Consider the following 27636-nt stretch of genomic DNA (forward strand, 5'->3'; position numbering starts at 1 on the left):
TTTTTTTATGGGTTGGGTGGTTCTATGAGGATTGGCCGGTGGTGTTGTGTTGGGTGCGTTCTTTTTGTTCCGGTCGCGTTGTTTGGAGGGGTACGCGGTTTAATATGGCTTTAATAGGGGAGATAGTCTAAGGGTCCTGCGTAGCTTGCTTAGGCTCCCGAATATGGAGGGGGAAACGAGGGATTTCCGCGCGAAAGCCTCGTGCGAATTGTCTCTGGGCGCTGCAATGCAATTCCTGGACTAGGCAGCAGCGGCTGGGTATTCTGGCTTGCGAGGAAGACAAGAGGAAGGGGAGGGTTATGAAAGAGAGGGAGGGCTGACTGCGGCGCTTCGTACGTTGTCTGAGGCAGTGCATGAAACGCCCCCCGGCCCCGTATCTCGCGGCCCAAGGTCGCCGCCGCGCGCCAGCTGCAGGTGCGCAGCTCTTACCCGCCCGACCGCTGCTCCGCATCCGCTCCCCGCCACCGAAACGCGGCCTTGGCGCCTGACCTGGCCCTGACTATGCCCTGACGGGCCCCTCTGTTATTCTTCCCGCGAGAGACGTGCACCAACGAATGCGTGCGCCAGGGAGCCGCATGATGAGCTGCCGGAAAAAAAGAAAAAAGGGAAAAGCATTGTCTGGTATCTAATCAATCTAACTAGCTGTCTTCCGCAATTCATGCTCCACTCTCGCGTGCCGGCCTCTAGAATGCAGATGCTGGCTTCTAAAGTGTTCAGTCACACCGTGCCTCCTGACGCCTGCAAATGGTACAGAGCCCTGTCATTCCACACGTATTCCTCTTCCTCCGACGTCTGCGTGCCCTCGTCTAGAGCGTCGTGCTCCTCCTGCGTGAAGATCTCGTTTCCTTCGACCACGGGAAAAGGCGTCAGGATACGGCTAATGTCCCCCCACCACACCTCGCCGAAGCGCCGGTACCAGTCCACCGTGATGCGAAGCCCCTCATCGAAGCTCGTCTGCTGTCGCCACCCGAGCTTCGCCAGCTTTGTGCCGTCGGTGGCGTACCGGTGATCGTTGAACGGCCGGTCCTCGGTGTGTACAACCCACCGCTTGAACTCCTCTGGCGTCCTGGCCGGGAGCCCGTACAACTTCAAGAGCCGGCGGCAGAGTTCCATGTTCGACACCTCATCCTTGGACGCGATGTTGTATATTTGACCTACTGCGCCCTTGTGAAAGATGGTGTCGAGCGCGTCGGTGATGTCGCCCGCGTACAGGTATCGGCGCGTGGGGGTGCCGTCGCCGTGCAGAAGCAGCTTGCGGCCGCGGTGCAGCAGCATCGCGAACTTGGGAATGATCTCTGTGGTGTGAGTCGTGATCAGCATCGCTTCCCCGGCTTGATCTGTGCGTTGTGGAGTGGAAGGGTGCCCTGTCCTTACTTTCTGGGAACTGATGCGGCCCGTACACGTTGTTCGCGCGGACGATGATGACCGGCAGCTTGAAGCTCTTCCAGTACGCATTCACCATCATCTCCGCTGCTGCCTTGCTGGCCGAGTATGGGTTTGTGGGTGCGAGCAGGCTGGTTTCGCCCAGATCGTCGCCATTTTCCTCCACCTCGCCGTACACCTCGTCGGTAGAGATGTGGATGAACTTCTTGACTCCATGCGCCTTCGCGCTCTCGAGCAAGACGTGCGTGCCGTAGACGTTGGTGTTGGTGAACTGGTACGAGTTCCCGAAGCTCAGGTCGACGTGCGACTGCGCGGCGAAGTGGACGATTGTGTCGATGTCGTGCGTGCGGAGGCAGCGGCGCACGTCGGCGGGCGAGGTGATGTCGCCCTGGACGAAGGTGAAGTTGGGCGCGGTGTCGAGGATGCGCGTGTTGTTGAGCGAGGCACAGTAGTCCAGCTTGTCAAACGAGTAGACCCGGTACTTGTCAGGGTACGTCAACGTCAGATGGCGGACGAACCAGCACGCGCTGCCGACTCTGTCAGCAAAGCTCTCTCAGGAACCACGGCGTTGCACGGCGCGCGCGCTTTCGGCTGCGGGGTGGCGGCGTACATGAAGCCCGCGCCCCCGGTGACCATGATGTTGCGCGCATCTGGCAGCGGCTCGAACTTGGTCGTGCCCATCAGGACAGGCGCGTCCTGCCATATCGAGTTGTCGACGTAGAAGCGCGGATTGAGGACGGTCGAGCTGCGGCGGCCTGCGTCATGTCAGTGTGGCCGGCCGACGAGCTCGCCAACTCCGCGACGGGCGCCGGTCTGTGTTCGACTTACGAGATCGCCTGCTGATCGGGCTCAGCTCTTCGAGCGAGAGCGGGCTGCTGGCCAACGACGACATGATACAGGCGGTGCGGGCTGGCGGAGCAGGTGGTCCAGCCGAGAGCCATTCGGTGATATCATGCTGGGGAGCACGCGACAATCCCGCATAATAAGAGAACCCGGGTGCCTCAAGACAGCCGCAGGTTTGGGGTTAGCAACGCCGTCGAGGCGTCGTGTAAGCGAGATGGTCGAATGACGACTCTTCGTCAATCAAATCGCCCGCCTTGATGTCCCCATTTATTTACGGCACGCGGGGTATACCGATCTACATGAGCGTGCTCAATTTGACGCGGTTTCAAATTGCCCGTCTGCCGTGCAGGCGCCAGCCGCTTGTATTTTTCCAGCTTCCGGCCCTCCACCTAGTGCGCGCCCCGAGGCCTCATGCTTTTTTAGTCACCAGCTACCCAAGCTCCGCTAGAATTACATTCGAAATCGCTCCCACGAGGCTACCTATATCCCAAACCCCTCGAATGCCGTGGAATCAATCTGCTAGAAGCCAAACACGCAATGAACAACGACCGCACGCCGGGCTGGCTTCGTCAGCGCACGTGCGCTTCCGCTTTACCAAGCATCGACGTCGAAGTACTCCTATTTCCCCAATTAGCATCCCGTCTTACGCAACATCGTCCGGGAACACGCTTACCTCGCCGAAGAAGGTGACCACGACCGTACGATCCGCGAATTTGCGTCCGGCCAAAGCACGTAAAGCCTTCTGCGCCGACTCGGGCGTGTCGTACTTGACGAAGATCTTTCCCACACCCTTGTTTTCCTTGGGCGGCTGGGGCCTGGGGATCTTGAGGTCTACGACATGGCCGTACTTGCTGCATTCCTCGTGCACATCCTCGTGGATCTCTGTATGGTCTGTTAGAGGGGTAACCGCTCGTCGGAAACAACTGCGCTGGGACAGACTCGCCTTCATATTCCTGGGGATCCATCAACTCTTCTGGCGTTACCATGTTGAGGAGCATCAAGACACGGCCTTGCTCAGCATCACTCGAGGATGTGCCCGCAAGCATGGACATCGCGTTGACGCCCATTTCCAGCCCGGAAGCCTGCTGAATGCCAACACATGCCTTCTTGACCTTCAAACTGTCTGCAGCAATCTCCATGCCGTTCAGGCCTTCCACTGCAATGTCGGTCGCACTTGTATCAACGTACTCGCAGAACGCAATTCCCTGTTTCACGTCGTCAGCACAGTAAATTGAGGACGCGTCCAATGACTTGGGGTTTACCTTCGACTGTTCAGTGCCAGTATCCTTAGCCAGCACGAAAGCCTTGAGCTCGCCGAAGGAGGTAAGTAGCTCCGTCACCTGCTCTTCCGTGAGGTAGATCGGAATCTGCGAGATGGAAATCTTGTGCGGGCCATCCTTGACCTTGTCCGACACGACGCCCTCCTGGTACTCAGGGTCCTCGCTCTGCGCGGGAACAATGTAATCCTTCGGGCGAGAGATTTGGAGACCCGTTGGAGCTCCATTGCTAGCTCCATTGGACGCGTCTTCCGGTTCCATCGATTGGCCATCCAAAGCCAGCGCCATCGTAGTATCTTCCGGCGTCTTGAACTCGCAAAGAGCAAAAGTGCGGTCCTTGGAGATTTGAACCGAAATGCAGGGGTCAGAGCTGGAAATGACATTGAGGTGGTTGAGCTGGAGGTTGAAGAAGTCCTGGATGGTGTCATCGGTGGCGGAGGTCGGGAAGTTGTACACGAAAAGGCGCTTTGCTTGCCGTGAGTTTGATGGCTTGAGAGCAGAAGCGCTTGCCGAGCCGGCTGGCTGGTTCATGAAAGCCTGCAAGCGACTGGGATCCATAGGCTGCTGGCGGGGTGCACCCGGCAGGGGGAACATGCCCGACAGCTTAGCCTGCTCCGCGGTCACATTCTCATAACCCGGCGGCTTGATATCCCACTGCGTCATGCGCCTCTGCCGCTCTGTGATGGGAGTAATATCGGTGAGGTCCGGTGTGGGTTCCCGCTTCTTGGGCGGCGGCGAGGCACTCCTCCTCCTACCGCCGCCTTCACCACCACCGCCGCCACCACGGCCTCCTCGGCCGCCGAATTCATCTCTTTCTCTCCTGCCACGTCCTCCACGGTCGTCAAACAGGTCGCGGTCCCGGCGCGACGGCCTCTCTTCGTCGTCCCGTCTTTCCCTGCGCGATCCACGGTCTCTGTCCCAGCGATCATCGCGGTGCCTGTCCCTCCCCGCGTAACGGTCTTCACGCTCCCGCTCCCTGTAGTCACGGCTAGAGGAGTAGGTGTCTACCTCGTAATCACGTCGAGAGCCTCGGTGGCCCGGAGATCTCGAGCGGCGGCGTCGGTCGCGGTCACGGTCACGGCGGTCCTCGCCACGGTCTCCACGCGAAGACTTGGACAGTGGGGTTGTCAGTACGTTGCGGCTGGCATCAGGAGGTTCTTGCTAGCTTACATAATGGTCGCGCGACCGGCCACCATCTGAGTTAGTGGAGTTAGTATCTCGAGTAGATGAAGAACGGAGCTGAATCGGACGCACCTCTGTCGCCGTTCATGGTCGGCGGAAGTGCGCAAAGGCGTAGACGGCGATTAGTAGCGCGATTGGTGGGCCGCCGAGCTGTGGAAGCGCGTGCGACAGTCGAGGGGACGGTTGGTGGGCGAGGTTGATCGCAAGGTTGTGGAGCTGGACAGCAGTGAAGATGCTGGCTGGGCGAGGCTCAAGAAACTAACCGACGCTAACCTCTTGCTCGCGCGGGCAGCCAACCATGATGCTGCCTCCACTTTACTGCCCGCACTCGTGACTGCTAACACACGCGCGCCCGTCCCTGCCTCACCGCGACCGCGCTTTTCGCAGAGGTCCGTACTAGCTTCAAAGCACAATATGTCTATACTCGGTCGGATCTCAATGTGGCCTAGGTAAGATCCATCACTCGAGATATGTCTATCAGTCTTCGCTGGGAGCCATTGTCACTGTCCGAACGCGTGCGCGTAATTCCGCGGGCACCGAAATCGCGTCAAGTGGCGCACGCCGTCGCGTCTTCTCTAGGTCGCCTTCTCCGCGTACTTCCCACATCTGGACTGCTGACGATTTCGCGCCCCTCATCTTGGTTTCTTTGAGGCGATTCCCTGATTGCAGCCGAGTTCCTTCTTGGTTGATTGCAGTCCAAGGTGCTCATCCGCTGCTTCTCGCGTGCGCCCTGCATCGCTGCAAAAAAACAATGGGCAACTTGCGCATCACCGAATGGCAGCGTTTGCCCATAAGTCTCACTGAACTATGTATCAATACCACCTTGCGCTGCGGTCAGTCCTTTAGGTTAGTTACGTGGCCTCCGTTTGCAGTATTGCGCTGACAAGTTACGCCGGTAGATGGCGGAAGTCCGCCGAGGACGAATGGTCCTGCGCCCTTCATGGCCGAATCCTCTCGTTGCGGCAAGATCCCGAGTACCTACACTATCGCGCTATATTCCCTGAGAAATCAAAAGCACCTTTGACCCCTCCGGCCTCCACTGTGCCCTCCACAACCGAGTCGCCGGTCCCAACCGAGGACGACACCCTGGAACTTGTTCAGCACTACTTCAATCTGAAGCCGAACCTAGCCCAACTATACGAGGAATGGGCAGCAGCGGATGCCAATTTCAGGAAGAAAGCTCCCAAGTTCACCGGAGTCCGTATCTTGAAGCAGGATGCGTGGGAATCGCTGGTTGGGTTCATTTGCAGCAGCAATAACAATATTGCTAGGATCTCGCAGATGGTGGAGAAGCTGTGCACAAATTACGGTCCGCTCATCGGACACATAGGGTCGCAAGCGTTCCACGATTTCCCTCCAGCATCTGCGTTGACAGACTCGAAAGTCGAGCAAGAACTAAGACAGCTAGGATTCGGATACCGGGCCAAGTACCTGTATCAGACAGCAGCCATGATAACAGAAAAGGAGGACGGCTGGCTGGACGGCCTCAGGAATCCCGAGAGTCCAGTATTAGGCGCCGAAGCCAGTCCGGCCGGAGGATTCGTGGAGAGTGGCCGCGAGGGCTACAGGTCCGCTCACGAGCAGCTGCTTGCCCTTCAAGGTGTGGGACCGAAGGTAGCCGATTGCGTCTGCCTTATGGGTCTCGGGTGGGGAGAAGCTGTGCCGGTTGATACTCACGGTAAGTGTTGCACACGTATGCAAAGCTGCAGGCGGTTGTGCATGACTGACATCAATTTAGTGTGGCAGATCGCACAGCGTGACTACCGTTTCGGGAAAGGGAAGCACAGCAGTCTGACCAAGGCCACCTATGACGCAGTTGCAAATAAATTTCGCAGCCTTTGGGGTAAAGAAGCGGGTTGGGCCCACTCGGTGCTGTTCACGGCTGATCTGAAGGCTTTCTCGGAACGCCTTGTGGCAAAGGTTGAGACGAAGGATGAGAAGGCGGTGCTCAAGCCTGATCCAGAAGGGTCGACTGTCGAGGAAACGACGATAGAGAAGAAGGCGGTCAAGAAAAGGGTGAAGAGAGAGCCCGAAGAGGAGCGCTCTGTTCTCGAGGTGAAAGAGAAGGAGACTAAGAGGGTCAGGAGAACGACAAGAAGCTCGCGAGAGTATTGATTTGTATGGATGGGCGCATGACACGTGAGCATCTGTCAGCTGGTCGGAATGTTGCTAAAATCATGCATTCGCAAACCCGAAAATGGATTCTGTAAAGTCAGGCGTGCTCTTGATACAAGATTGTGTCACTGGAAGTTATGAGCTCTGGTTCCAGTGTGTAGTTCGAGGAGCGTAATTGGAAAATGGACGGCAGCGCGGCGTTGGTGGAATGATGTTCCGCGAGCCAGGGTGCTAATTGCAAAGGGTGACGATGAAAGTGGCTGGGTGGTTAGGCTTCAGGCTCGAAACAAGTCGCGGGGCGGGATCATCAGAATCCCGTCACAGGGCCGCGGCCCAACTTACGACAACCTCCAACCCTCTCGGAAGACAGCCGAGTCCACTTTAATCCCCCTCAACCCCTCATCGTCAGTCCTGATTCTCACTCTGTGAGCATTTCTATCCCTCGCTGAGACCGGCTCATACGTTTGCCAGCATCAGCAAGGGAGCGCTTGTCGCAGGCACTCACCCGCCCCATTACGTCACTCGCTCTACGGCAACTCTGGCCCGGCTGAGCACCTACCTCCTCCCAAGCCTCTACGCCTGATATTCCGATCGGCATCCCTTGAAGCTTCACAACGGCAATCAAACCCTTGATTTGGAAGCACACTTCAATCACAAACTCCACAGCCTCCATGGCGACAGCCGCGCAGCCAAAGGCGCTCCCGCGCTACTTCCGCAATGACCAGCCTCTCTCCCGGAGAGACCCCTACAAGCAGCTCACAGCCTCGCTAGTGCGCCTGGTCAACGATTACCCGCCCGACCAGATCCCGCCCGGCGGCGGTCTCTATTATGGTCCAATCAGCGTGTCCTTTCTCTTCTTCCGCTTGCAGCAGCTCTACCCGGAAATGACCATCGGCGACTACCCGCTCGGCTCCTGGTCCGCCGCCTATCTTGAGCTTGCTCAGAAGCACATGAAGAATTATCCCGGACCTTCGGTCAAAAAGTGCGGTGTCACCGACGACATCATGGCTCTTCTCGCCCTAGGCGCCGCTTCTGCAAAGGACGCGGATATGGCAAAGGAGCTCTGCAACTACGCTGCCGTGACTGTCGATGAGGATGCTGGAAATGAATGGCTCTACGGTCGTGCGGGATACCTCTACCTCTTGCGCCTGGTGAGGGCTTCCTTCGAGGATGACGTTGATACCAAAGAGCTCATTGACGACACCACGGATGAAGTCATCGATGCGATCATGGACTCTCCGCGGCCGTGGAAGTGGCACGGAAAGGCCTATCTCGGTGCGGTCCATGGCACAATTGGCATCATCACGCAGATCGTGCTCACCGACCCCGCCATGGCACCCAAGTTGGAAGCCGACCTGGGCGCTGTTCTCAGCTATCAGTACGATAGCGGCAACTGGCCGTCCTCCATCCCACCCGGCAAAGACCGGCTCGTGCAGTTCTGTCACGGCGCCGCTGGTGTGGTTGCATCTATCCAGTCGATCAGGCAGTATTTCCCCAAGATGCAGGATCGTATCGATAGGGCCATTCGGCGTGGCCAAGAATGCATTCTCGAGCGTGGTCTCTTGACAAAGGAGCCATGCCTGTGTCATGGTATCTCCGGCAACGCGCTCACACTTGAGGACCCCGAATTTGAGCATTTCCTCACCTTCACCACGGGCCATGAGATCAAGCAGATGGACAAGGACGGTATGATGGAAAAGTCCGACGATCCTTCGGCGCTCTGGTGCGGAGAGGCAGGGCGCGCATGGACGTGGGCGGTGGCGGACAAACATCTCCAGAAGAGATTCCTGGGCTACAACGACATCTAGACCAAGCGGCGAGCATGCTGCTACGACGCAATGCCGGTAATGATTTCACGAGAATGGCTGGGTGGGTTGGACGGGAAAGCGTGGCGCTCCTTGCTCGATCGCGCAGCGCATGCGCCTCTGAGACTGTGGTACCCTGCACGCGGATGCTGTGTTTATCGACATGCTGCTAGAAATGAGTCTCTCCAGAGGATTGGTTCACAACCACCAGATGTGGGACAGCTAGTTGCCGTCAGAATCATTAGATAGTATGGATTGATTCCCTTTTCACACTGCTTTGCCGCCGACACTATTGACGAGCATCCCGTCGGAGGTACAGGAGGCTGGCGGCTCTGCCATGGCAATGCTCCAAGACAGGCTGGAGTTGCACACGTCGTACAACGTGTCTCTGTTACCGCGGCATCGTCCAGACATGGCCTTGGCGCTTCACCGCTTGGGGGCATTTGGGCTAAACAACGCAGGCACCATGCTGCAAAAAGGCGGTTTGGGAGAGGCGGCTCCACAGTGCAGATGGTGGAGTCGGCATGTGCGAACCTTCCAGATCGGCAAACTGCAGATCGCCAATCATAGGCTGCCTGAGGCAAAGCTTCCCCGGTGGCTGATGGCCGGTCGCAGGCGCGATCTCCTGTATGTGCGAATTGCATGCAGCAGCGGCCAGAAGTTCACGGGAAGCCAGCTGCGGCGCAGAGGATGCCGGCAGCCGCGGCGGCGGCAGCGGGTCTGGGGGCGGTTATTGGCTGACCCAGGGATGGCCAGGCCCTGACGGCGAAATGAACGCATCCGGCCGGAAGGTCCGCGCACACGAGCTGAGGAGCGGCGTGCGCTTGGTACAGTGCGAATAGGGCGGGCGCACAGCGAGGTCGGGATAGAGTGCACATGTAGGTGTAGCGTGGAGAGTCGAGCGTGGAGCAGCACGGCGGGCGGCCCCTTGCGGCGCGATCCAACGGTCGCGTTGGCGTTGGCGCTGGCGGCAGGCGCTGGGTGTGACTCCCGCTCGGGCGATGATGCAGCAGGCGGCGTATCACCGGCTAGCGGACCTGTCAGGGCCAGCCGCCCCGTGCACCTGCACGGGCGCCTCTGTGCGGACGCGAAGTGGGTCGTCGAGCCGGCCGCGTCGCGTCGGTCGTGGCTCAGGCCGCTCAGGAGCTCATCTAACGTGGGCTTGGCGCGAGCGTCTCAGGCTGTTTTGCGAAGGCCCCCAGCGCGCCGCTGACTCTGCACGCTGCAGAGGAGATCCCGTTGAACTCCATCTTCATCCTTCACGTCTCCACGACCGACTCGCACGTCCGTCGCCTGTCGCTCTCTTTTGGTTTTTCCTGCGTCTCGAACTTTCTCACCCACAGTCACTCGTTACCAGCGCCACGTCGCACACCAGCCCTTCCCCTGCGCCTCCGTCCCGGGCCCGCCTTGTTTCCGACCCTGCGCGCCGCTTCCCATTCGTCGCCGCCCCGTCTGCTTCATCGCCTCCGTTTGCGCCCCGGGTACCTTACGACCAGCTTGTCCGCCCCGGCATGTCGTGCTCTCGTCAACACTGAACTCCCTCTCCGACTTCTCCACAGCCACGACACCGCCGCCCTCCGCACTGCTCTTCCTCCCCCCGGTCGCCGCCGGCTCAGGCAATGAGGGCGTCTTCCTCATCGCCGGTCATGTCGGCCGGTAGGCTTGCAGCCGCCCTCCTCTCTGCCGCCCTGATCGGCGCCCCCACCACCCGCGCCGTCTCCTTCGAACCCGTCGATTCGCCGAACATCGACATTTCCGAGCTTGGCCGCGTCGCGCTTGCGGGCAATTTCGACGCCCTCTCCCTCTACGAGTGGGTAGGCCAAGAGCAAAACACCTATCTCACGAATGGCAGTCAGGCAATCCTATCGCGCTTCCCGAACGGCGCCTTCGCCAACCTCGCCGTGGGTGATGCGAACATCCAGGCCATGTGCCCGTTCGTAAAGGATGGATCTTTGACCGGCATTGTCATCGGAGGAAACTTCACTAGCTTAGGCGGCGTTGAGACGCAGGGCATCGCGCTTTTCAACCCCAACACGTCTGACATCACGCCTTTAGAGGGACTAACCGGCAGCGTCAAGAGTCTGTACTGCGACTCCGATTCCGGAACCGTGTACGTCGGTGGCTCTTTCTCTGCGGCGAACTCCACGAACGCTCTTGCATGGGTAGACGGCTGGACGAACCTTCCTTTTGCCGGTTTCAACGGGCCCGTTTCTTCTATTGTCAAGAATTCCGATGGCCACATCATTTTCGGAGGATCGTTTGATGGACTTGGAAACAGTACTACCCCGAAGCAGAAGGACCAGCAGATTATTCCCTTGGGAGCTGGCAACATTACTTCCCAGGCTGCCTCGTCGCAGAGTGGATTTAGTGACCCCAGGAATATCCTCTGCAAGTCAGGACAGGGTGGATCTGGCAATGCTTTCTTGTTGGAGGACGCTTCGCCTGGATTCTGGAAGGCCGAATTTCAATTTGGATTCCAGCCCACCAAGCTACGCCTGTACAACACCAACGAGGATGGCCGTGGAACGAGGACCTGGCGCTTCACTGCTCTGCCGGATGGCGGTATCATGAACCTCACCCACACCGATTCCGATGGAAACAACATCACGTGTGATGCTCGCTGCCCCCTTCCGCAAGGTAACACTACGCACCAGGACTTCCACTTTGTCAACCAAGTTGGCATGAACGCCTTCCGCATCGATATTTCGGAGTGGTACGGCGACGGTGCTGGTCTGGCTGGCATCGAGTTGTACCAAGACGACATCTACTCTTTTGCCATCAACGACTTCAACCACCCCACCTGTGAAAGCACCAACACGTCCGCCACTGCCACGCAAACCGGCCCCTGGGAAGTCGAGGCATCACACTCTAGCAGCTCGCAGTGGCTCAGCGCGAACTTCACAAGCGGAGAGACCGTCGACAGCAGTTCAGCTTCTGTGGTTTTCAAGCCTAACGTCAAGCAGTCGGGCAATTACACCGTACGCCTGTATACTCCCGGATGTAAACAAGACAATACTTGCGAGACTCGTGGGCAGGTCAACATCACAGGGACTATGACCAATGGCACCACGACTGCAGGCGCGCCAATCTCAACGACCTTGTTTCAGACGAACTACTACGACAAGTACGACACGGTCTATTATGGCTACGTAGACGCGATCTCCGATTCATTCCGCCCATTCATCGAACTTACGCCTGCCGACGGCCAACAAGGGCCCCTCAACATTGTCGCCCAGCGTGTGCGCTTCGAACTCATGAGCTCCTCGTCTGGCGGCCTCAATGGCCTCTATGAATACGACCCCAGCCTTGATACTGTCAGCGACGATTTCTCGGCCTCTGTTGTCGACACTGCTGGTTCCCAACTTAGCGACTCTGCGGGTATCAATGCCATGGTAGCCGACGACAATACGATGTGGATTGGCGGCAACTTCAGCAGCAGTAATATCAGTCACATTTTCGCCATCAAAGATAACACAACTGTCAGCCTTGCAGACCGTGGCCTCAACTCCGAGGTCCGCGCTCTGTACCTCAACGGCACGGACCTGTTTGTTGGTGGCAACTTCTCGAACACTGCCGAAACCACTGTGGATGGACTGAACGGTGTCGCATTGTACTCGACGTCCGACAATACCTGGACTCCCCTGGGTGCCGGTGTCAATGGCAGTGTTGCTCAGATCATTCCCCTCAGCCTCAACTTGACGAACGATACTCCAGAGTTCGTCCTTGCACTGAGCGGCGACATTACCGCCGTTCAGGCTTTTGGAGAAAACGCGACTTTCCCTGTTGAAGGCATAGCGCTCTGGTCTCCCTCGAGAGGAAACTGGGTTCGCAATCTGGATGTGCAGGCTATCGCGGTTTCGGGTCAGCTCAATGCTTGGACGGAAGTCCCGGATTCCGACCCCTTGTTTGCAGGAGCTGTCGCGTCTCAGGCTTTGGAAGCGAGTGGCGCTGTTGGCCTGATCAGCGCGGAACAGCTTGGCCTGCAACGCTACCCCATCCAGATTCAGCCTGAGGCCGAGTCGGCCTCTTCAAATCTTACCAAGCGCTCGACAAGTTCTCAGAGCGTTACGGGTGTGGTCACTGGTTTGGTCTACGAACAGAACAGCCTCAACATCACCGTCATTGGGGGTCATTTCTCGGTTTCCGGCGCAAACGGTTCCGAGTTCAACAACCTTCTTTTCGTTAACACATCCAACTCAGACCAGGTCACCGGCCTTAGCAACCAGTTAGACGCTACCGCTACGATTGTCACCCTTGCTACTCAGGATTCGGACTCGACTCTATGGGTTGGTGGTAGATTCACTGGCAATGCTAGTGACACGGAGCTCAATGGGCTCTTCTCTTACAGCCTTGCCAATGCCGATTTCTCCAGCACTCAGCCCCAGGCCCTCGACCGCACCAGCGGGCAAGTCTCGGTCAACGCCATCGCTCCCCGGCCTGATTCTGGCGATGTCTTTGTTGGTGGAGAGTTTGACTCGGCTGGTGCTTTCACCTGCCCTGCTCTCTGTGTCTACGCCACCGACCGTGGCCAGTGGGTCAGCCCTGGCAATGGGCTGTCGGGATCGGTTTCGACCATGCTCTGGGTCACACAGAACGAGCTCCTGCTTGGCGGCGACCTTACCGCTGATGACAATAGCACATCGCTCGTCACTTACACTGTCAAGGACTCATCATTCAAGACTCTTCCTGGGTCTGAGCAGGTTCCTGGGCCTGTTGACGCGATCACAGCAGCCAACAGCGATGGAACACAGTTCTGGGTTGCGGGCACAGCCTCTAATGGCTCCGCGTTCGTCATGCTCACGGGTACCGGTGCCGACGACTGGGTGTCGGTTGGGGAAGGTCTCGGCGAAGGCTCTGTTGTCCGCGGCCTCCAGGTTTTCTCCATCAACGAGGACCACGACTCGAACGACAACCTGGACAAGGACAAGATTCTCATGGTGCTGGGCGAGCTTAACGTGCCCGGATTCGGGAACGCGTCAGCGGTCACGTTCAACGGCACCGACTTCCAGCCCTTCATCCTCTCTACTACGGCCAGCAACGGCCAAGGTAGTCTCTCGCAAGTCTTCGTTGAGAAGCCCCAAAACGTCTTCCGGACAAGTGGTGAGTTGCTGACATGCGTAACGTAGACGAGTGTGTAACTGACGTGTTTCCAGGTGGTCATCTTGCGCTCGGTTTGGTGGTGCTCATTGCGCTCGCCATTTCGCTCGCGCTAATCATGCTGCTTGTCGTGGCTGGTATCGCGGCCGAACGCATCCGCAGGGCGCGTGAAGGTTACGTGCCGGCGCCGACTGGACAGATGGGAGACAAGAACGCCAACATAAATCGCATCCCGCCGGAGCACATCCTCGGTAACCTCGACAACCCGGGGGCGCCGGAGAGGCTCTGAGAGCGAGCGGCTGACCGATGGATTTCTGGGACTTCTAATGAGCGAATGTACAAAAGCGAGCGGGCTCCTCGGCACGGCGCATCCGGCGTATTTCGGGATTTCCTTTTCTTCACCTTTTCTTCTGTTCTTGTCGATCATTCTGCTGGCATACGATTCACACGCGAAGCGTGCTTCATGCGTTGCATCTATGCAAGCGCTGCCTGTTCTCATGCCCTTTTTCACCTGCACTTTTGCTTCCTGCTTTTCGCCCTCTCCAACAGTGCACTCACAATCTCCTTTGGTCGATTTCGCTTAGCGTTGATGGGGCACGGGATTGAGGTCTGTTGGCGGACCTCTCCCCTGGGCTTGTTCATGATACCACCAAACCGCCGACATTTAATGTGTACTTTAGTTTGCTGGGATTTTCCTTTTTATCTTGCATTCACGGCCGGTTCTCTTCGCGAGGCATCGGCATCGATTTGGTTGCTTCTAGTCTTTTTGCTTTTTCGCCGCAATATCTTTCTTCATCGGGGCAGATTGGTGGTAGGAGGGGGAGTGGATGGTCGATGGTGCGACCAGGCGGAGGAGGTCGCCGAGATGCAACGGGTAGCAATTGTCACGCTGGAGCAGAAGACTCCGGCAGCCAGGTTGATAGAGAAAATACCGTTGTTATCGAGCGCTTGCGCGGCTACTATTTTCGCAGTGGAGGGGTGGAGAGCGCGGCGTAGGCCACGGCTAGACCTGCCTCGGTGACGGATGCTTACATGTCACAGCTGAGACGGACGAATTGTTGCTCAGCCACGCTCGCGTGTATCGTCGTGGAGAGGGCGACCAGGCCAGGCCAGGCCAGGCCAGGTTGAGTCTGTCTCGTCTCGTCTCGCCCAGCCGGCCGAGCCCGCCGACGCAGCCCTCACCAGTCCATTCTGCGATTGCCTTTGCATCAAAGAAGCGGCGTGCAGGCAGTAGCACAGGCCTGACGCCTCCGCCTCGGGCTGCGTGTGTCGCCGCCTTGTGCCTGCCTGCTCGTGTTCTCCTCGCCCAGCTGAGCGGGCGGGTGGATACAATAGCTGTATATAAATAACAATAGCGCAGGCGCACGCTGCCGCCACCTCCGTCGATCCCCGCTCACACGCTCCCGCCCGCAATCATATACGAACGGCGACGATCTGAAGTCTCGAAATCCGACCATCAGCACGTGGAGGTTTTGGCTTTGACCGGACTGAGGACTTGAGGCACCGATTCAGCCTTGTTGCTCTCGTGTCCTGCGCCCTGAAACGCCTGCCTGCTTCTGCTCACTCCCTCCCGGCACCATCCACTTCCTCCCATCACCTGTTTTTTGCTATCGTCATCTGCGCACCCCCGCTACCTTTTTGCACTCGCAATCCACACCACCGCTGCACTCGTTGCCGCCACACGTTTCGCGCTCCAGTTCGTCTTCGAATTCTTCTAGCATCCCGCCCTCTCCCGAGCTCGTCAGACCATTTTCCACAGCAACAACAACACCGGCATGACCACCACGCCCACCCCCGCCACCGTCGCCGACAATCGCCCGGCCGCGCCCGAGCCGTCGCGCTTCGTACGCGGCTCCGTCGTCCCGCACCTCGACACGTCGACGCCCGCCATCAACGCCGGTGCGCCCGTTGAGATCGACGGCACGCCCACGTCGCCCGATCAGTCGAAGCAGCGGATCGTCGGCGGCAGCGCTTTGTCGGCGGCGGGTGGCATTTCGACCGCTGCGAGGAAACGAGAGGAGGTGGACGACGACGGCGCCGGTGATGAGCGGCCGCCGAGGTGCGGCAGCAGCCCGGATCATTTGGCGAGAGAGGGCGAGGTGTTGGAGGAGTTTGGGTTGAGCGGGCCGCCCGAGGTGAGTTTGTTCGCGTTTTCTTTTCTGTTCTGTTCTGTTTTCCCCTCTTATACCCTATTCTGTGGTGAGCACGTGGTATTGCTGCCGGTGACTTCTCTTGTAAGCGGCTTGCACATTTTATGCAGCACGCGTCTCAACTTTCTCCCCTTTTCTTTTTCTCCCAAATCCCTTCACTTGCTACGATTCTGTGACCAAAAGCCGCATCTCTTCCTTACACTTCCCCCCATCACAGAACCGCGCAGCCCTGCTGCAGTCGCGCAAAAGCGACCCAGCAGTTCTAGTCGACATACCACAGGGCCCTTCGGTCGAGGACTTCGCCGCCGCTGGCCTTTTAAGCCCGGCTATCGACGACAAGAAGGTCGAGGCGGCTGTATGATATGAGAGAGTGAGGGATGGTGGTGGTTGTTTGACGTTACTCCGGGTTTTTTTCTGATACGTAGGGGCAAGGAGTTGAGGTCGGAGTCTAAGTGGTCCGGTGTCATAGGAAACCCCGAGTTGGTTGATTTGCGGGATGGGGACCGGGCGAAAGGGAGAGTAGCGCGGCTCAAGATGTGTCCGGAGATCGTGGAGTGTCGAGGGCTGAGAATTGTCGATTTGCATGCTTTACTATGTGTGTTTGCTTGACGATTGTTATGAACTGGGATAAGATGTCGATTTTGCCTTTTCTCAAACGGCTGCTGATTTACTGTTCTTCGTTTAGCGTCCCTCCGACGTCTGTACTAATTTCCTATCTCTATAATCCCGAAAACATGAAGGTTGTCCCAAAAAAGAAAAAAAAAAAGACAAGGAAATGAAACGATAGATAGAAAGCCCCCCCAACTCCACATCTCTTTCTCTTTCTCTTTCACTATCTTCTTCTCCGTCACCCTCTCAACAATCTCTCTTCTTCCTTCACCTCCCTCATGCTTCCTACCCATTCTTCCAATCACTGGTCCTCCTCCTCCCACCAAGCCTTCGTCCTCCCCCACCCATACGCGTGCCCGAACCCGCCCGGCATAGCCAGTGTGCGCACGGCGAACGGCCAGAACATGACGCTTCCCGCCAGCGGCACGTACAGGGTCGCGGCCAGTCCCATGCGGTACCAGGCGCGGCGCCAGTCGGACTTATAGGGGGCGGTAGTGGTGGGCACGCGGCCGACCGGGTGGGACTCCTTGGGGAGGGCGTTTTTGATGGCGTGGCGAAAGGTGGTGAGGAGGGCGCGGGTGCGGGGGAGGGTTGTTGTCGACATTGTTGTGGGCGGTGTTGTTTGGATTTGGCGGTGGTTTTGTGGAGCGCCGGCCAAGGGGTATGTTGGAATGGAAATAGTTATTCCGTGGAGCTTCTGGTTTTGGTTGTGTTGGAGGATGTTGCTGTTGAAGTTGGCGGTTTCCGGTGAGTTTGGCTCGGAAGAGATGTATGTCTGTTGTTGGATGTATAAGTGAAGTCGCAACGGCAAGTATATAAATACATGGCAGCAAAGGCCCGTAGCTGCCCGACATCTCACCACCATTACCAATTCCCCAGGCGAAGCTATTGCAGTGCGGCGGCCAGAGCGGCGAGACGATGCCGACGATGCCGCACGCATGCCGAAAGACGCCGACGACAACGCCGCCAACGGCATTGCCGCTATTGCGCTCTGGAAGGCCGTCTCAGCTGATATTTTCCCGCCGGTCGGTTTCAAATACCGCTGCCATCCCCCTAGGAAAATTTGCAAGCAGCTCACAGATCCATGTGCAATAGATCCGATCCAAAATGGGAGTACAACGAAAGCGCATGATCATGTCAGCGCACGTGTCCGCACAAGTCTTGTTAACGAAGCCGCAGGATCCGTCAGCGCATTGAGTCCGTAAGACGTATCTCGCCGGCTAAAACAAACAAAGATGTCCAATTCCCGGTACAATCATCCCTCGGACCTAGCAGCAACTCCGGAATCAGGATCGGAAGCAGGTACGAGTGAGCAGAGTACGTCAGGGCAGGCACGAGATCAAGGCGAGCCACCTTACTCGCCGGTTCAAGATAGGCACCTCGCCAAGGGGCTTGGCGAGACCAGGCAGGGTAATCCGGTTGAGCCAACAATATGCACAAGCTGCAGGATGAGTGATGCGTTAGGCGGCGTTGACGGATGACGGCAAGGCAAGCGATAAGCATTGTCATGGTCGTCGTGTGTATAAATGGAGAGAGTAGAGCAGGTCGGGCCGCCGCAGCTGCCCTCAATACCCTGCGCTCGTTCGCCTTGGCCGACCATGGTCGCTTCCTCCTTCGCCCTCGCCCTCGGCATCGCCGCCCTCGTCGCCAATGCCGCAGCCTATCCCATCCCGGCCGGCGACTTGAAGGGCCGCATTGACGTGCAGGCACATCGCGGAGGCCTGGGGTTGAGAACCGAAGAGTCTTACTGGGTGAGCAAAACGGGGAAAGGTGCTGAGGGATGGACGCTAACTCGTTTCGGCAGGCGTTCGCCTATGCCTTGGTACCGCCGCCAACCAGTCGAGAAGAGCCATGGTGTTAAATTGTTGCAGGAAATCGGTTCCGATACCTTGGAGATGGACACGCTGTTCACCAAAGACGGAGTCCCCGTGGTCTGGCACGATGTGAGTTAGTTGGTCTTGCTGGCCGGCCGGGTGCTGACAGGAACAAAGCACTACATCTACCCCTCCAAATGCACCGGCGACTACGTGGGCGACTTCATCAACAACTTGACCCTGGCCCAAGTCAAGAGTCTGGACTGTGATCTCCAGCTGGACGACCACCCCCAACAGGAGACGCACCCCGGCACCAAGATCGCCACCCTGGAGGAAGTCCTGGAGCTGGTCAATTGCTATGGCGACGACGGCGTGACCATCAACCTCGAGACCAAGCTCGACCCCACCACACCCGAGCAGACCTGGCCCGTCGAGAAGTACCTCGACCTGATCCCCCTTCTCCAGAAGCACGCCCTGCTCGAGCGCACCACTATCCAAAGCTTCGACTGGCGCACCCTCGTCCGGATCCACGACCGCTACCCGACCGTTCCCATAGTCGCCCTCCTTGACGACACCACCGTCGTCCCCGATGCCAACGGGACCTACCCCTGGCTCGGCGGCCTCAACCTCGACGACTATGACGGAGACTGGGTTGCCGCTGCCGCCGCCATCGGTTCGAGCGTGGTGAGCCCTGTGCACGGCTTCCCCTCGAACCTAACGGTCAACTCCCCCGGCTACACACCCTTCACCACCAAAGACGTGGTCGACGAGGCGCACGAGCTCGGCATGAAGGTGATCCCGTGGACCGTCGATTACGAAGTCACCATCAGCAAGCTTCTCGACGACGGTGTCGATGCCATCATCAGCAACTATCCGGAGCGGGTCATGGCCGTTGCCAGGCAGAGAGACCTCTCTGTGGGTCGGTTGAGGAACCCTAGCAAGCCGGACTGTCTGGCGAAGGCGAGCGAGTAAAAGGTAGAAGAGTTGTGAAATTACGTCTGGCATTTGGTGAAATGTATATACTGATATGAAGAGTGCTTAATATATAAACTTGAACCTCCAAGAAAACCATGTGGCCGTCCCCTTGGAATCGGGTAATTTATCACAAAGTTTGAGCATTTTCATCCATCCCCTGATGTCGTCCGTCCCATCGGCGATGCTCCAAATCTTTTAGCAAAAGAGAACACCTACCGGAAGAAGCCCGGTAACATCGAATACTGGGAGTCAAGCTCAAAAACGTGAGAAGAGGAAAATGCAGTCTCCAACAGCAGCGACAACTCAGCTCAACTTGTATACTCTGCTCACTTCGCCGCAATTCAAGATACCTCGAAGACGCTTCACTTCTCTTTGGAAGAGAAGACGAAAGCGTAACCGAGTTCAGATTCCCGAGTGTGCGCCGTGGGCACGGACTAATGGGCCCACACAACGAGCCAAAAGAAAAAGTACAAAACGTACAACAGCCGGGATTCCCCAATGGTCACCCACTTGAGTACTAATCGGCCGGTTCGCAGCTTGAGTACGGCTGAGCGGACGGGAAGCCCTATATTCTGCGACCTATGGTCGTACGTGACTGTTGATGTTGACCGTTTGTTTTATCAATGCAAGTTGACTGCCTGTTGACTGCCAGTGGATGCGAAGGGAAACCGGGGCAGTGCAAACTCAAAGGATGGTCTTATCTCAATGGGACATGGCCTGCAGTAGCCTGGCCAAGCCATGAACTTTGCTGTCGGCATTTGGAGAGACGACTGAGCGAGCGCATATGAGACACTCATCCTCTCTCTCCGTCATCACTGAGTCTTGATGAGATCGAATAGTTGCTCGGTTGACCCACTGTGATACCGGAGCCAGACTCGCTGAGATGACCGGTTAGGCTATGGCCCAAGTTGAAGTCTTACATTATCCCTTGTACATAGCTGCCTGGTTGGAACGCGTAAGGGCTTACACGTCGAGGCCTTGGCATCACTGAAGCCGAATCTGGCTGCCTGAATGAACAACAGTATATCATCCTCGCCATACGGAGACTACCACCTCCTACAATGAAGAGAGTTTCCTTCGCCACAAGAAAGAAACAATGTCTGTCACATTTTCAAGCCATTCCATCCTTCCCGTCTCTCAATCCGATCTACCCACCGTCGCCGATTTCTTGCGCGCCTCAAAGCTACCGCTTGCCATCAATCGCTTCCTCTACGAAGACTGGCCCAATGAAGCCGCTCAATCGGCGCAGTGTACGCGCACCATCGAGACTGCGTTTCGGAATCCGAGCTCCGAGATGTTCAAGGTGGTTGACGATGCCACGCGGGAAATCGTTGCACATCTGGTCGTGTCGTACAAGCTGCCTGCGGATGAAGACGACAAGGAGCAGCAGAAAGTTCCGGAAGGCATGGTACCCGATATCTTTCACCGGGTCATCAAGGCCACTGCCCAACTCAGAGAAGCAGTGGAAGGGATCGAGCACTTGGGTAGGTTCCGCTGCTTCCTTTAATTCCGTTTCGAGAACTGTTAGCTCATCCCAACAGTCTTAACGCACATGTATGTCAAGCCATCCAGCCGCAGGCAGGGAATCGGGTCAGGCCTGGTCAAGCTGGCCCTTCAAAAAGGGAAAGAAAAAGGCCTGCCAGTGTTTGTCGGCGCTGAGCCCCAAGCTCGTCCGTTGTTCCTCGCGTCTGGCTTCAGAGATACAGGACACGTTGATTTCGATCTAAGCAAGCTTGCGCCGGAAAACTGCGGCTTTGGAGCTTTCCGGCTCTCAGGAATGATCTTTGACGTTTAGCAATATGCAAACTGGCCATTCTCGAAGCCTACAAATATATGCACACTTTGAGATGACCTCTCATGTCCTCGCCTTCCTCATATCCTATACTGAACGGTCATCTTGGTGTCGGCCCGAATCTTTTGGTTGTGGAGTCGAAAGCTACTTGAACATGCAGGTTTTCTTCCTTAAAGAAGGAGACATTCGTGACTGTGTAACGGTAAGCCTAAGCCGTGTAAGACATCCAAGGTTGCAAGTGGCACGCCGCTCCGTTACGCAATTGCGCGTCCTCAGTCGGAGCGTCGCCCCGAGACGCGCAACAGTCAGGAAGGAGTATGACTTGCATATGCACAAGTCCGTCCTCCTTCGGCTTCTTCATGCATGCAAGGATCTTGTGGCAGTAAGCTGCGGGACGTGTCTTTCCAAAGCTTGCATCTCACCCTGCTCGACTGGAGAGAGATAGAGAGAGAAAACGGGCAAAGAAAAAGCCAGAGGTGGTCCGTGGTCTCTCGGACAAAGCAGCCCACGCACCGAATGGTAAAACAATGGCGGCAGCCGCATCTTACGCCCCACCGAGCTATGAGAAAGCAAAAAAGAAGATGAGGGCGGTGCGATTTGAACGCACAGCCTTCAGGATACTCCAGGATATGGTTCTGGAATCTGACGCTATGAAGGGGTTTAGAATAAGATATTGATGAAAACGAGGCATCGAAGGAACTTACCGCTACCATTGCGCCACGCCCCCAATATGTTAAAATATGTTTGCTGCTTAACCAAATCATATACCGCTAATTGATCGTAAGCTTGGTTTCCTGGGCGTTTATGGAAGGAGAGCAACGGAATTTGAAATAGAATGACTTGAACGCGAGTGAGCCACGTGAGAACTTTCATATACCATCTCTGCATCATCGGAAAGTGCAATCGATATCTCTACACGACCATTACAACTCATCCCTTTGCCTCTGCTCCTCCTGTTGCTGCGCCTCGTACTTGGCCCTTTCCACGCCCTCATCCCACATCCTCTTCTTCGGGTTCCGAGGCTTGTCCGACTCCACCAAGGGCTCACCGTCGCCTCTCCTTGGCACGTCGTCCTCCTGCTGCTTCGACGCCTGCTCCGCCATCTGCCCAACCTGCTGGGACATGCTTCCCGCCTGACTGGGATCCTGCTGCTGCTGAGGGTCACCGCGCTTGACCCCCGCTCCGCCCGCGCCAGCGGGGATGTTGTGGTTCGGCTGGTCAGACATTCTGGGATGTGCTTTGTTGGATGCGCTAGGCTGAACGATAAGAGAAGATGAAGATGCCGTTGCCACCTGTGACGAGAGGGCTTGGGTGGATGCTGCGCCGCCGGCTAGACCGATCGTTGCGAGGATGGAGAAGAGGAATTTGTAGGCGAACTTGAGAGGAAGCCAGGCGAACCACCAAAGAGGCCCGTAGAGTAGTCTTCGGAAAAGAAGCCAGCAGATTGTGGTAAGGAGAATGTAGAGGGTGGTCTCGAGGTACCAAGTATCGCTCTTCTGCGATCTGAGCAGGGAGTTGACGAGAGTCTTCGAGTTTGCTAGAAGCGTGCTGAGGTCTGTATATTTCTCACCGAGCTCTGCGAGAGCAGCGGTCGACTGGTCGAGTGTTTCTTGGGCAAATCGGGAGCGTGACAGCTCCGAGGTCATCAACTGGTGTGTACGTCTCAGAGCAGCAGTCACGTCGCCCGAGGCGTTGGCGATGATTTCGTCCTGCGTGAGCTTCTCGGTGCCGCCGCGACGCTTGCCTGCGGTGGGTGTGGTGTTGCCTTCTTGGATACCGGCAAAGAGCAGTTGGCGCTCCTTCTGCTTTGCAGCCTCGGCGTTGCGTTTGGCTTGTAATTGGGCTTTTCGGAACTGGCTTCGTGCTCTGAGAACCCGAACGTCAGCACCTGCCCCAGTAATGCCCCACAAGTAGTCCAACACTTACTGCTTTAGGTCTTCGCCCAGCCGTGCAACCTGGATGGTCAATCTACTCTTTTCGCGCTCCTTTTCGCTGTCTTTCTTCTTGCTGCCCAGCGCACCACCAGTAGTGAGCTCCTCGGCCTCTTGCCTGAGCAACTCGAGCTCTTCTTCTTGGAGTTTTAAGCTATCGTGGATCTCGGAGCTAAGCTCGACGCGGACGTCGCCCTCTTCGCCGTCGAGGGGAGTGGAACCGGGCTGAAACTGGAGCTTCGCGAGGCGGTGGATGAGCTGGACGGTCTGTTTGTTCTGGTCAGACAGGCCCGCGAGGCGCGTTGTGAGCGAGGAGGTCGCGGTTGTCATTGTGACAAGGCCACGGTGGGCGATCAGGGAAAGATGCCGTTGCTAGCATGGGCTACAGCGAACCGATGTCATCAGAGCTACCCGATGTCGTGGCCGCTTGTGCACACACACGCTGCCTGCCCGTTGCGCCAAGTCCCGCCGAAGAACTCCGGCGCGCCGACAATTTCCAGAGCGCAAGGCGAGAGTAGTACGCGCGCCTGCCGTGAGCTCTTGCTGTCCGACCCGCTGGAACCCCTCCACTCGTACGTCGTCCATTCCGACAAGCTCAATTGCTTTTTTCTCACCCCGAAGCACAAACAGCGTCGCTGCCCGCACCTCTTTACCACCCTCCCGACCTCCGCATTCGACCCGCCCCCATCCCAACAGCGAGTGCCGCATACCGCCGTCCACCATGATCACCCGCTTCCTGACCGAGGTGAACACCAAGTTCAACCCATTCGTGCGCAATGCGAAGACCGCTCGCAACTTCCTCGCGCTGCTGCCTCCCAACGCCCGCGCGGATGGGATGAAGATCAACGCAAAGATGCTGCCGAGGCTTAGCAAAGAGCCGACAACACTAGAGTTGAAGTTTAGTAAGTCACAAATCCGCCCAGGAGCGGGGAAGGATAAGGGCTACGGTTGCGTCGGACGTCTTCAAGAAATGTGCAGGGGCCAGCTGTCGCAGATTATGTCCAAGACCAGAATACTGACACCATGTTTCTTTGCAGAGGATGGGAAGGAAATGAAGCTTGACCTGGAGAAGCTGAAGATTAGGGAAGTTGAGGAGGAAGTAAACAGGCATTCGCGCTTGCTCGCAAGACAGGAGGAGCTGTCGGGATAGCCATGTCAAAGATTCACATTTAATATTTCGGGCCATTGCATTTCACGGAGTTATATCACTGGGGCGCCTTTCATGGGTCGTGAAGGTTCATTGATATTCTTCACATTTGAGTTTCATTGTTCTTTTGTCTATACGATCTCCACGCCAGCTATGTAAAGTGTTCCAACTTCTACTGTCCGGACCGGTGCTCCAGGCGTTGTTACGCGCCTAGAGCTTTGACACAGATTATCTACTGGGTGGGGGCACCAGAGATGAAGAACCACTTGTCAATGCTGGGATCGATGGGGGCGGGGTACTGGTTGTCGCCCGCGGGGATGTTGATGGTCGAGGGGTCGACACGGTCGGGCGACGAGCCAAGGGTGGTGTTGGTGCTACAGAGGCTTCCGTCAGTCCATGGATAAGGCAAGCAGAACATGCTCAGGAACTTACAGAGAAACCTCTCCCCTAGGGGTCTTGCCGGAGATCAGGCGCTCCCACGCCTCGGCGCACTCACGGACAATGTCGGTGGCGTACTTCCTGTTCTTGCACTCGCCAGAGAAAGCGAACTGGTTCTCGGGCTTGCCGTCGGGGATCTTGTAGATACGGAACCACTCGTTGGTGGCCCTCAGAAGACCGGGCAGGTGGCGCTCGACGTCCTCAATATCGTTGAGCTTGGGGGCGAGCGGGTCGTTGATGTCAATGACGATGATCTTCCAATCGGTCTCCTCCTCGTCGAGCAGGGCCATGACACCGAGGACCTTGACCTGCTTGATCTCACCAGGCCTGGCGACGAGCTCACCAATCTCGCAAACGTCGAGCGGGTCGTTGTCACCCTTGGCCTTGGTCTCGGGGTGGATGACGTTGGGGTCCTCCCAGGTCTGGGGTCGGCTGTCAGTGTTGTGGCTCGATGGCGGGGTCGCTCGACAGCGATGCGGGGCTCACCTGGGGGAAGGCACCGTAGTTCCAGAGGTAACCCTTGTGGGGGAAGCAGTTGCGGACGAAACGGAGCTTGCCCTTCTTGGTGTCCTGCTTGATGGGGTTGAGGGTCTCCTCCTTGGAGATCTGGATAGGGGCAACGGGTCAGCGTGGCCACTTCGGCGGCGGGGTTGTCGGCATCGACGGCGAGAGCGCTCACCTCCATCTTCGCATTGGTCCAGCGAGGGACCTCAACGATCATGTTGAGGACGGTCTGCTGCTCATTGGCATACAGAGGGACATCGTGGAAGGGCGAGACCGGGACGCCGTCCTTCTCGATGTAGACGCGGTGCTCGAGGGTGTTTGGGGCGCCGATCTTGCGGGCCGTGAACTCCTTGGGAGCGTTGGCGGAAACGGAGGCCATGGTGGATGCTGACGATGGGATGGTTGAGGGGGTGAAGTGTCCCGCTACCTGCTGCGTGCGAGATTGAATTTTGTCGAGGGTGGTGGGGTAGCGGGAGGCGGCCGACTTGCGTGGATTATTAGGAGGAGCCAGCGTGACGAACGTCAGGGCGGGCGGTCTGCGCGAGGCAGTCCGCGAACAGCCAAGGTCGGTCGCAAGGAATAATTTGCCCGCGAGGGTCGCAGTCCGCCTGCACGAGTGCTGCACGCCGCTCATACAGCCAGCACGTCACGTCAGGGGCCTAGAGTGGCAGATCTGCTAGTCTTCTGTTGGTCGACGACCGAGGCTCTGCGTCGGGAAAGCGATGGCACATTGGCAACGTGCTTGGCCGTCTCCCGCCGACTCCGCTTGGCCTCCGCCGTGGTTTCGCCTAGACGAGGGGGCCGTGCAGCGGGCGGACGGAATGTTTTCGTCTCTAATACAGCTTATGTGGACGCCAAAACCTTGCCAATCCCCCTCCATCTTCGTCTTCAGCACCGTGTTGTCCACTATGCTGTCCGCCGCCTCGTCCAAGGTCGCACACAGATCCGCCGTAGTCGTCATCTGCGTCAAGGCAGACTTGCCCGTCCAATGCCCCCACGCTCCGATTTCGGAACAGATAAATATCTGCAGCATCATCCATATACTCATACTCCACGCTGTCCATCGCATCTCCTGCTATCTCTGGCATATGCACATCCTCACCGGCGATGCAGCCTGGATCATAGTAGTCATACGTAGCTGCAGCATCTTGTGCTTGCATCTGATACCCCATCGGACCTTTCTCCGTCATTCTTCCTCTAGCCTGGCGGGGTGGCACCGCTGTACGGTGCGCTTTTACTTGGCTTGGAGAGTATACATGCCTTTCGACATCAATCTTATCAGATTGTCTCCTTACAGACAGGGCATGCGCCACGGTCGGATCATGGCAGGCATCATCACACTGGCGCAGTAGCTTGCCAAGTGGTGACGACGATCTTTGAAGGGCTCGGGATCTGGTTGCATCAGAAGTGGCCTCAATTGCATCTTGCGCCGTCACTGCATTCCCAATACTGTGGACATCGCGGACACCGGCCCCTCGCGAAGCTGCATGCTGGGCTTGGTTGTTCGTTTGTGCATGGTTCGGATACCTGCCTCGCTGCTTATTGACGTCAGTTCCCGTAGTATGGCCTTTTCGCTGTAACACTACCTGCCGAGGTGATACGTTCGTGACCTCTTGACGGTGCTTGTCGGCCCTATGCTTGTGAGACGACGGAGGTATCGGGCTTTCGGTTTGCACCACGTTTACTTGATAGCCTGGACTATCTTGCGCTTCTTCCTGGAAGACGCCATGACGACTTCCGACATTGGTTCTGGGCAGGGCCGTGTGTGGTAGTGCAAATTCCTGCGGCACGGTGCTAGGAGCATCCAGATGCATCCGGTCGTGGTTGAATTTGGCTGCAGCGTTTGAAGAGCAGTCCTGGATGCCATTCCAATCCTCAGCCCCCACTTGCGACGGTACAGAACGTACTGGGGATCTTTGCGATGCCGCTACACTGTTATGCCGACCTGACTCCGACCAATGTGTGTAGGTGGTCGCAGTCGAAGTGTATGTGGACCCCACATGACGTGCTCCAAAGCCCAGGTATGGTTTCTTTGGCAAGACAGCTGGCGCCTCAACAGGAGTCGGCTCGATGGGAGATGAAATATGATCGTGAGGTTTGCGTATTTTGATTCTCGGAAGGCGCTCCGACCGCTTCAGAGTTGGGATGTTGACGTCGTTTTCTGCAAGCGCAGCACGTTGGACGGCAAAATAGGTCGATATCTCGTCCTCTTGCCCCACACCGATGTCTTTCTTTTTGCGCTTCTTTGAGACTTCGTCTGCTGGTCGACTATCCACGGGCTCGTTCCGCTTCTGCAAGAAACGCATCTCAGAGAAGACCAGGTCCGGCACTACTTTCGAGGTTAGGAGGGCAAGGTGGGAACACAAAAGGCTGCGAGGTAGGTAGGCTCACGTCCACGTCCTTTGACAGGCGATGATGCGCGCCCCTTCTTGAACAACCCAAGGCTCTCACTTGGCTTCAGCTATAGCCGACCACCGGCTGCGTCAGTCGCAAACAATTTGCGGAGTATGCAAGCTGTCTTACCGTCAATCGGTCCTGAGCCACATTCTTGGCATGCAATGTATGCGCCAGATC

General features: G+C 57.2%; 10 protein-coding genes across 10 annotated transcripts; 6 read left to right on the forward strand and 4 right to left on the reverse strand.

Moving 5' to 3' along the window:
* Window positions 1-717: 717 nt before the first annotated feature.
* Window positions 718-2275, reverse strand: SLS55_008139 (uncharacterized protein; the record flags this gene model as incomplete). The annotated part of the gene is made up of 4 exons (XM_066779553.1): window positions 718-1295; window positions 1375-1910; window positions 1994-2128; window positions 2268-2275. The coding sequence occupies 4 exons, from the start codon at window positions 2273-2275 to the stop codon at window positions 718-720; spliced, it is 1257 nt and encodes a 418-aa protein (XP_066630357.1).
* A 594-nt stretch (window positions 2276-2869) lies between these two features.
* On the reverse strand, window positions 2870-4773 carry SLS55_008140 (uncharacterized protein; the record flags this gene model as incomplete). Its single annotated transcript, XM_066779554.1, has 3 exons — window positions 2870-3108; window positions 3134-4660; window positions 4758-4773. The coding sequence occupies 3 exons, from the start codon at window positions 4771-4773 to the stop codon at window positions 2870-2872; spliced, it is 1782 nt and encodes a 593-aa protein (XP_066630358.1).
* A 663-nt stretch (window positions 4774-5436) lies between these two features.
* On the forward strand, window positions 5437-6800 carry OGG1 (8-oxoguanine glycosylase ogg1; the record flags this gene model as incomplete). Its single annotated transcript, XM_066779555.1, has 3 exons — window positions 5437-5531; window positions 5585-6363; window positions 6424-6800. The coding sequence occupies 3 exons, from the start codon at window positions 5437-5439 to the stop codon at window positions 6798-6800; spliced, it is 1251 nt and encodes a 416-aa protein (XP_066630359.1).
* Window positions 6801-7050: 250 nt separating this feature from the next.
* SLS55_008142 (uncharacterized protein) lies at window positions 7051-8608 on the forward strand (the record flags this gene model as incomplete). The annotated part of the gene is made up of 2 exons (XM_066779556.1): window positions 7051-7056; window positions 7490-8608. 2 exons carry the CDS (start codon window positions 7051-7053, stop codon window positions 8606-8608), a joined length of 1125 nt encoding a protein of 374 aa, XP_066630360.1.
* Window positions 8609-10251: 1643 nt separating this feature from the next.
* Window positions 10252-13991, forward strand: SLS55_008143 (uncharacterized protein; the record flags this gene model as incomplete). Its single annotated transcript, XM_066779557.1, has 2 exons — window positions 10252-13705; window positions 13759-13991. The coding sequence occupies 2 exons, from the start codon at window positions 10252-10254 to the stop codon at window positions 13989-13991; spliced, it is 3687 nt and encodes a 1228-aa protein (XP_066630361.1).
* Window positions 13992-18059: 4068 nt separating this feature from the next.
* On the forward strand, window positions 18060-19247 carry SLS55_008144 (uncharacterized protein; the record flags this gene model as incomplete). Its single annotated transcript, XM_066779558.1, has 2 exons — window positions 18060-18408; window positions 18445-19247. The coding sequence occupies 2 exons, from the start codon at window positions 18060-18062 to the stop codon at window positions 19245-19247; spliced, it is 1152 nt and encodes a 383-aa protein (XP_066630362.1).
* Window positions 19248-20346: 1099 nt separating this feature from the next.
* Window positions 20347-20757, forward strand: SLS55_008145 (uncharacterized protein; the record flags this gene model as incomplete). Its single annotated transcript, XM_066779559.1, has 1 exon — window positions 20347-20757. The coding sequence occupies one exon, from the start codon at window positions 20347-20349 to the stop codon at window positions 20755-20757; it is 411 nt and encodes a 136-aa protein (XP_066630363.1).
* A 1208-nt stretch (window positions 20758-21965) lies between these two features.
* On the reverse strand, window positions 21966-23303 carry SEC20 (Protein transport protein sec20; the record flags this gene model as incomplete). Its single annotated transcript, XM_066779560.1, has 2 exons — window positions 21966-22908; window positions 22969-23303. 2 exons carry the CDS (start codon window positions 23301-23303, stop codon window positions 21966-21968), a joined length of 1278 nt encoding a protein of 425 aa, XP_066630364.1.
* Window positions 23304-23694: 391 nt separating this feature from the next.
* On the forward strand, window positions 23695-24123 carry MRPL44 (mitochondrial 54S ribosomal protein mL53; the record flags this gene model as incomplete). Its single annotated transcript, XM_066779561.1, has 2 exons — window positions 23695-23875; window positions 24011-24123. 2 exons carry the CDS (start codon window positions 23695-23697, stop codon window positions 24121-24123), a joined length of 294 nt encoding a protein of 97 aa, XP_066630365.1.
* A 229-nt stretch (window positions 24124-24352) lies between these two features.
* Window positions 24353-25441, reverse strand: IPP1 (Inorganic pyrophosphatase; the record flags this gene model as incomplete). The annotated part of the gene is made up of 4 exons (XM_066779562.1): window positions 24353-24494; window positions 24553-24980; window positions 25045-25164; window positions 25238-25441. The coding sequence occupies 4 exons, from the start codon at window positions 25439-25441 to the stop codon at window positions 24353-24355; spliced, it is 894 nt and encodes a 297-aa protein (XP_066630366.1).
* Window positions 25442-27636: the final 2195 nt, after the last annotated feature.

The sequence above is a fragment of the Diplodia seriata genome, assembly GCF_021436955.1.
Source record: "Diplodia seriata strain FDS-637 chromosome Unknown scaffold_8, whole genome shotgun sequence".
NCBI classification, from domain to species: Eukaryota; Fungi; Ascomycota; class Dothideomycetes; order Botryosphaeriales; family Botryosphaeriaceae; genus Diplodia; species Diplodia seriata.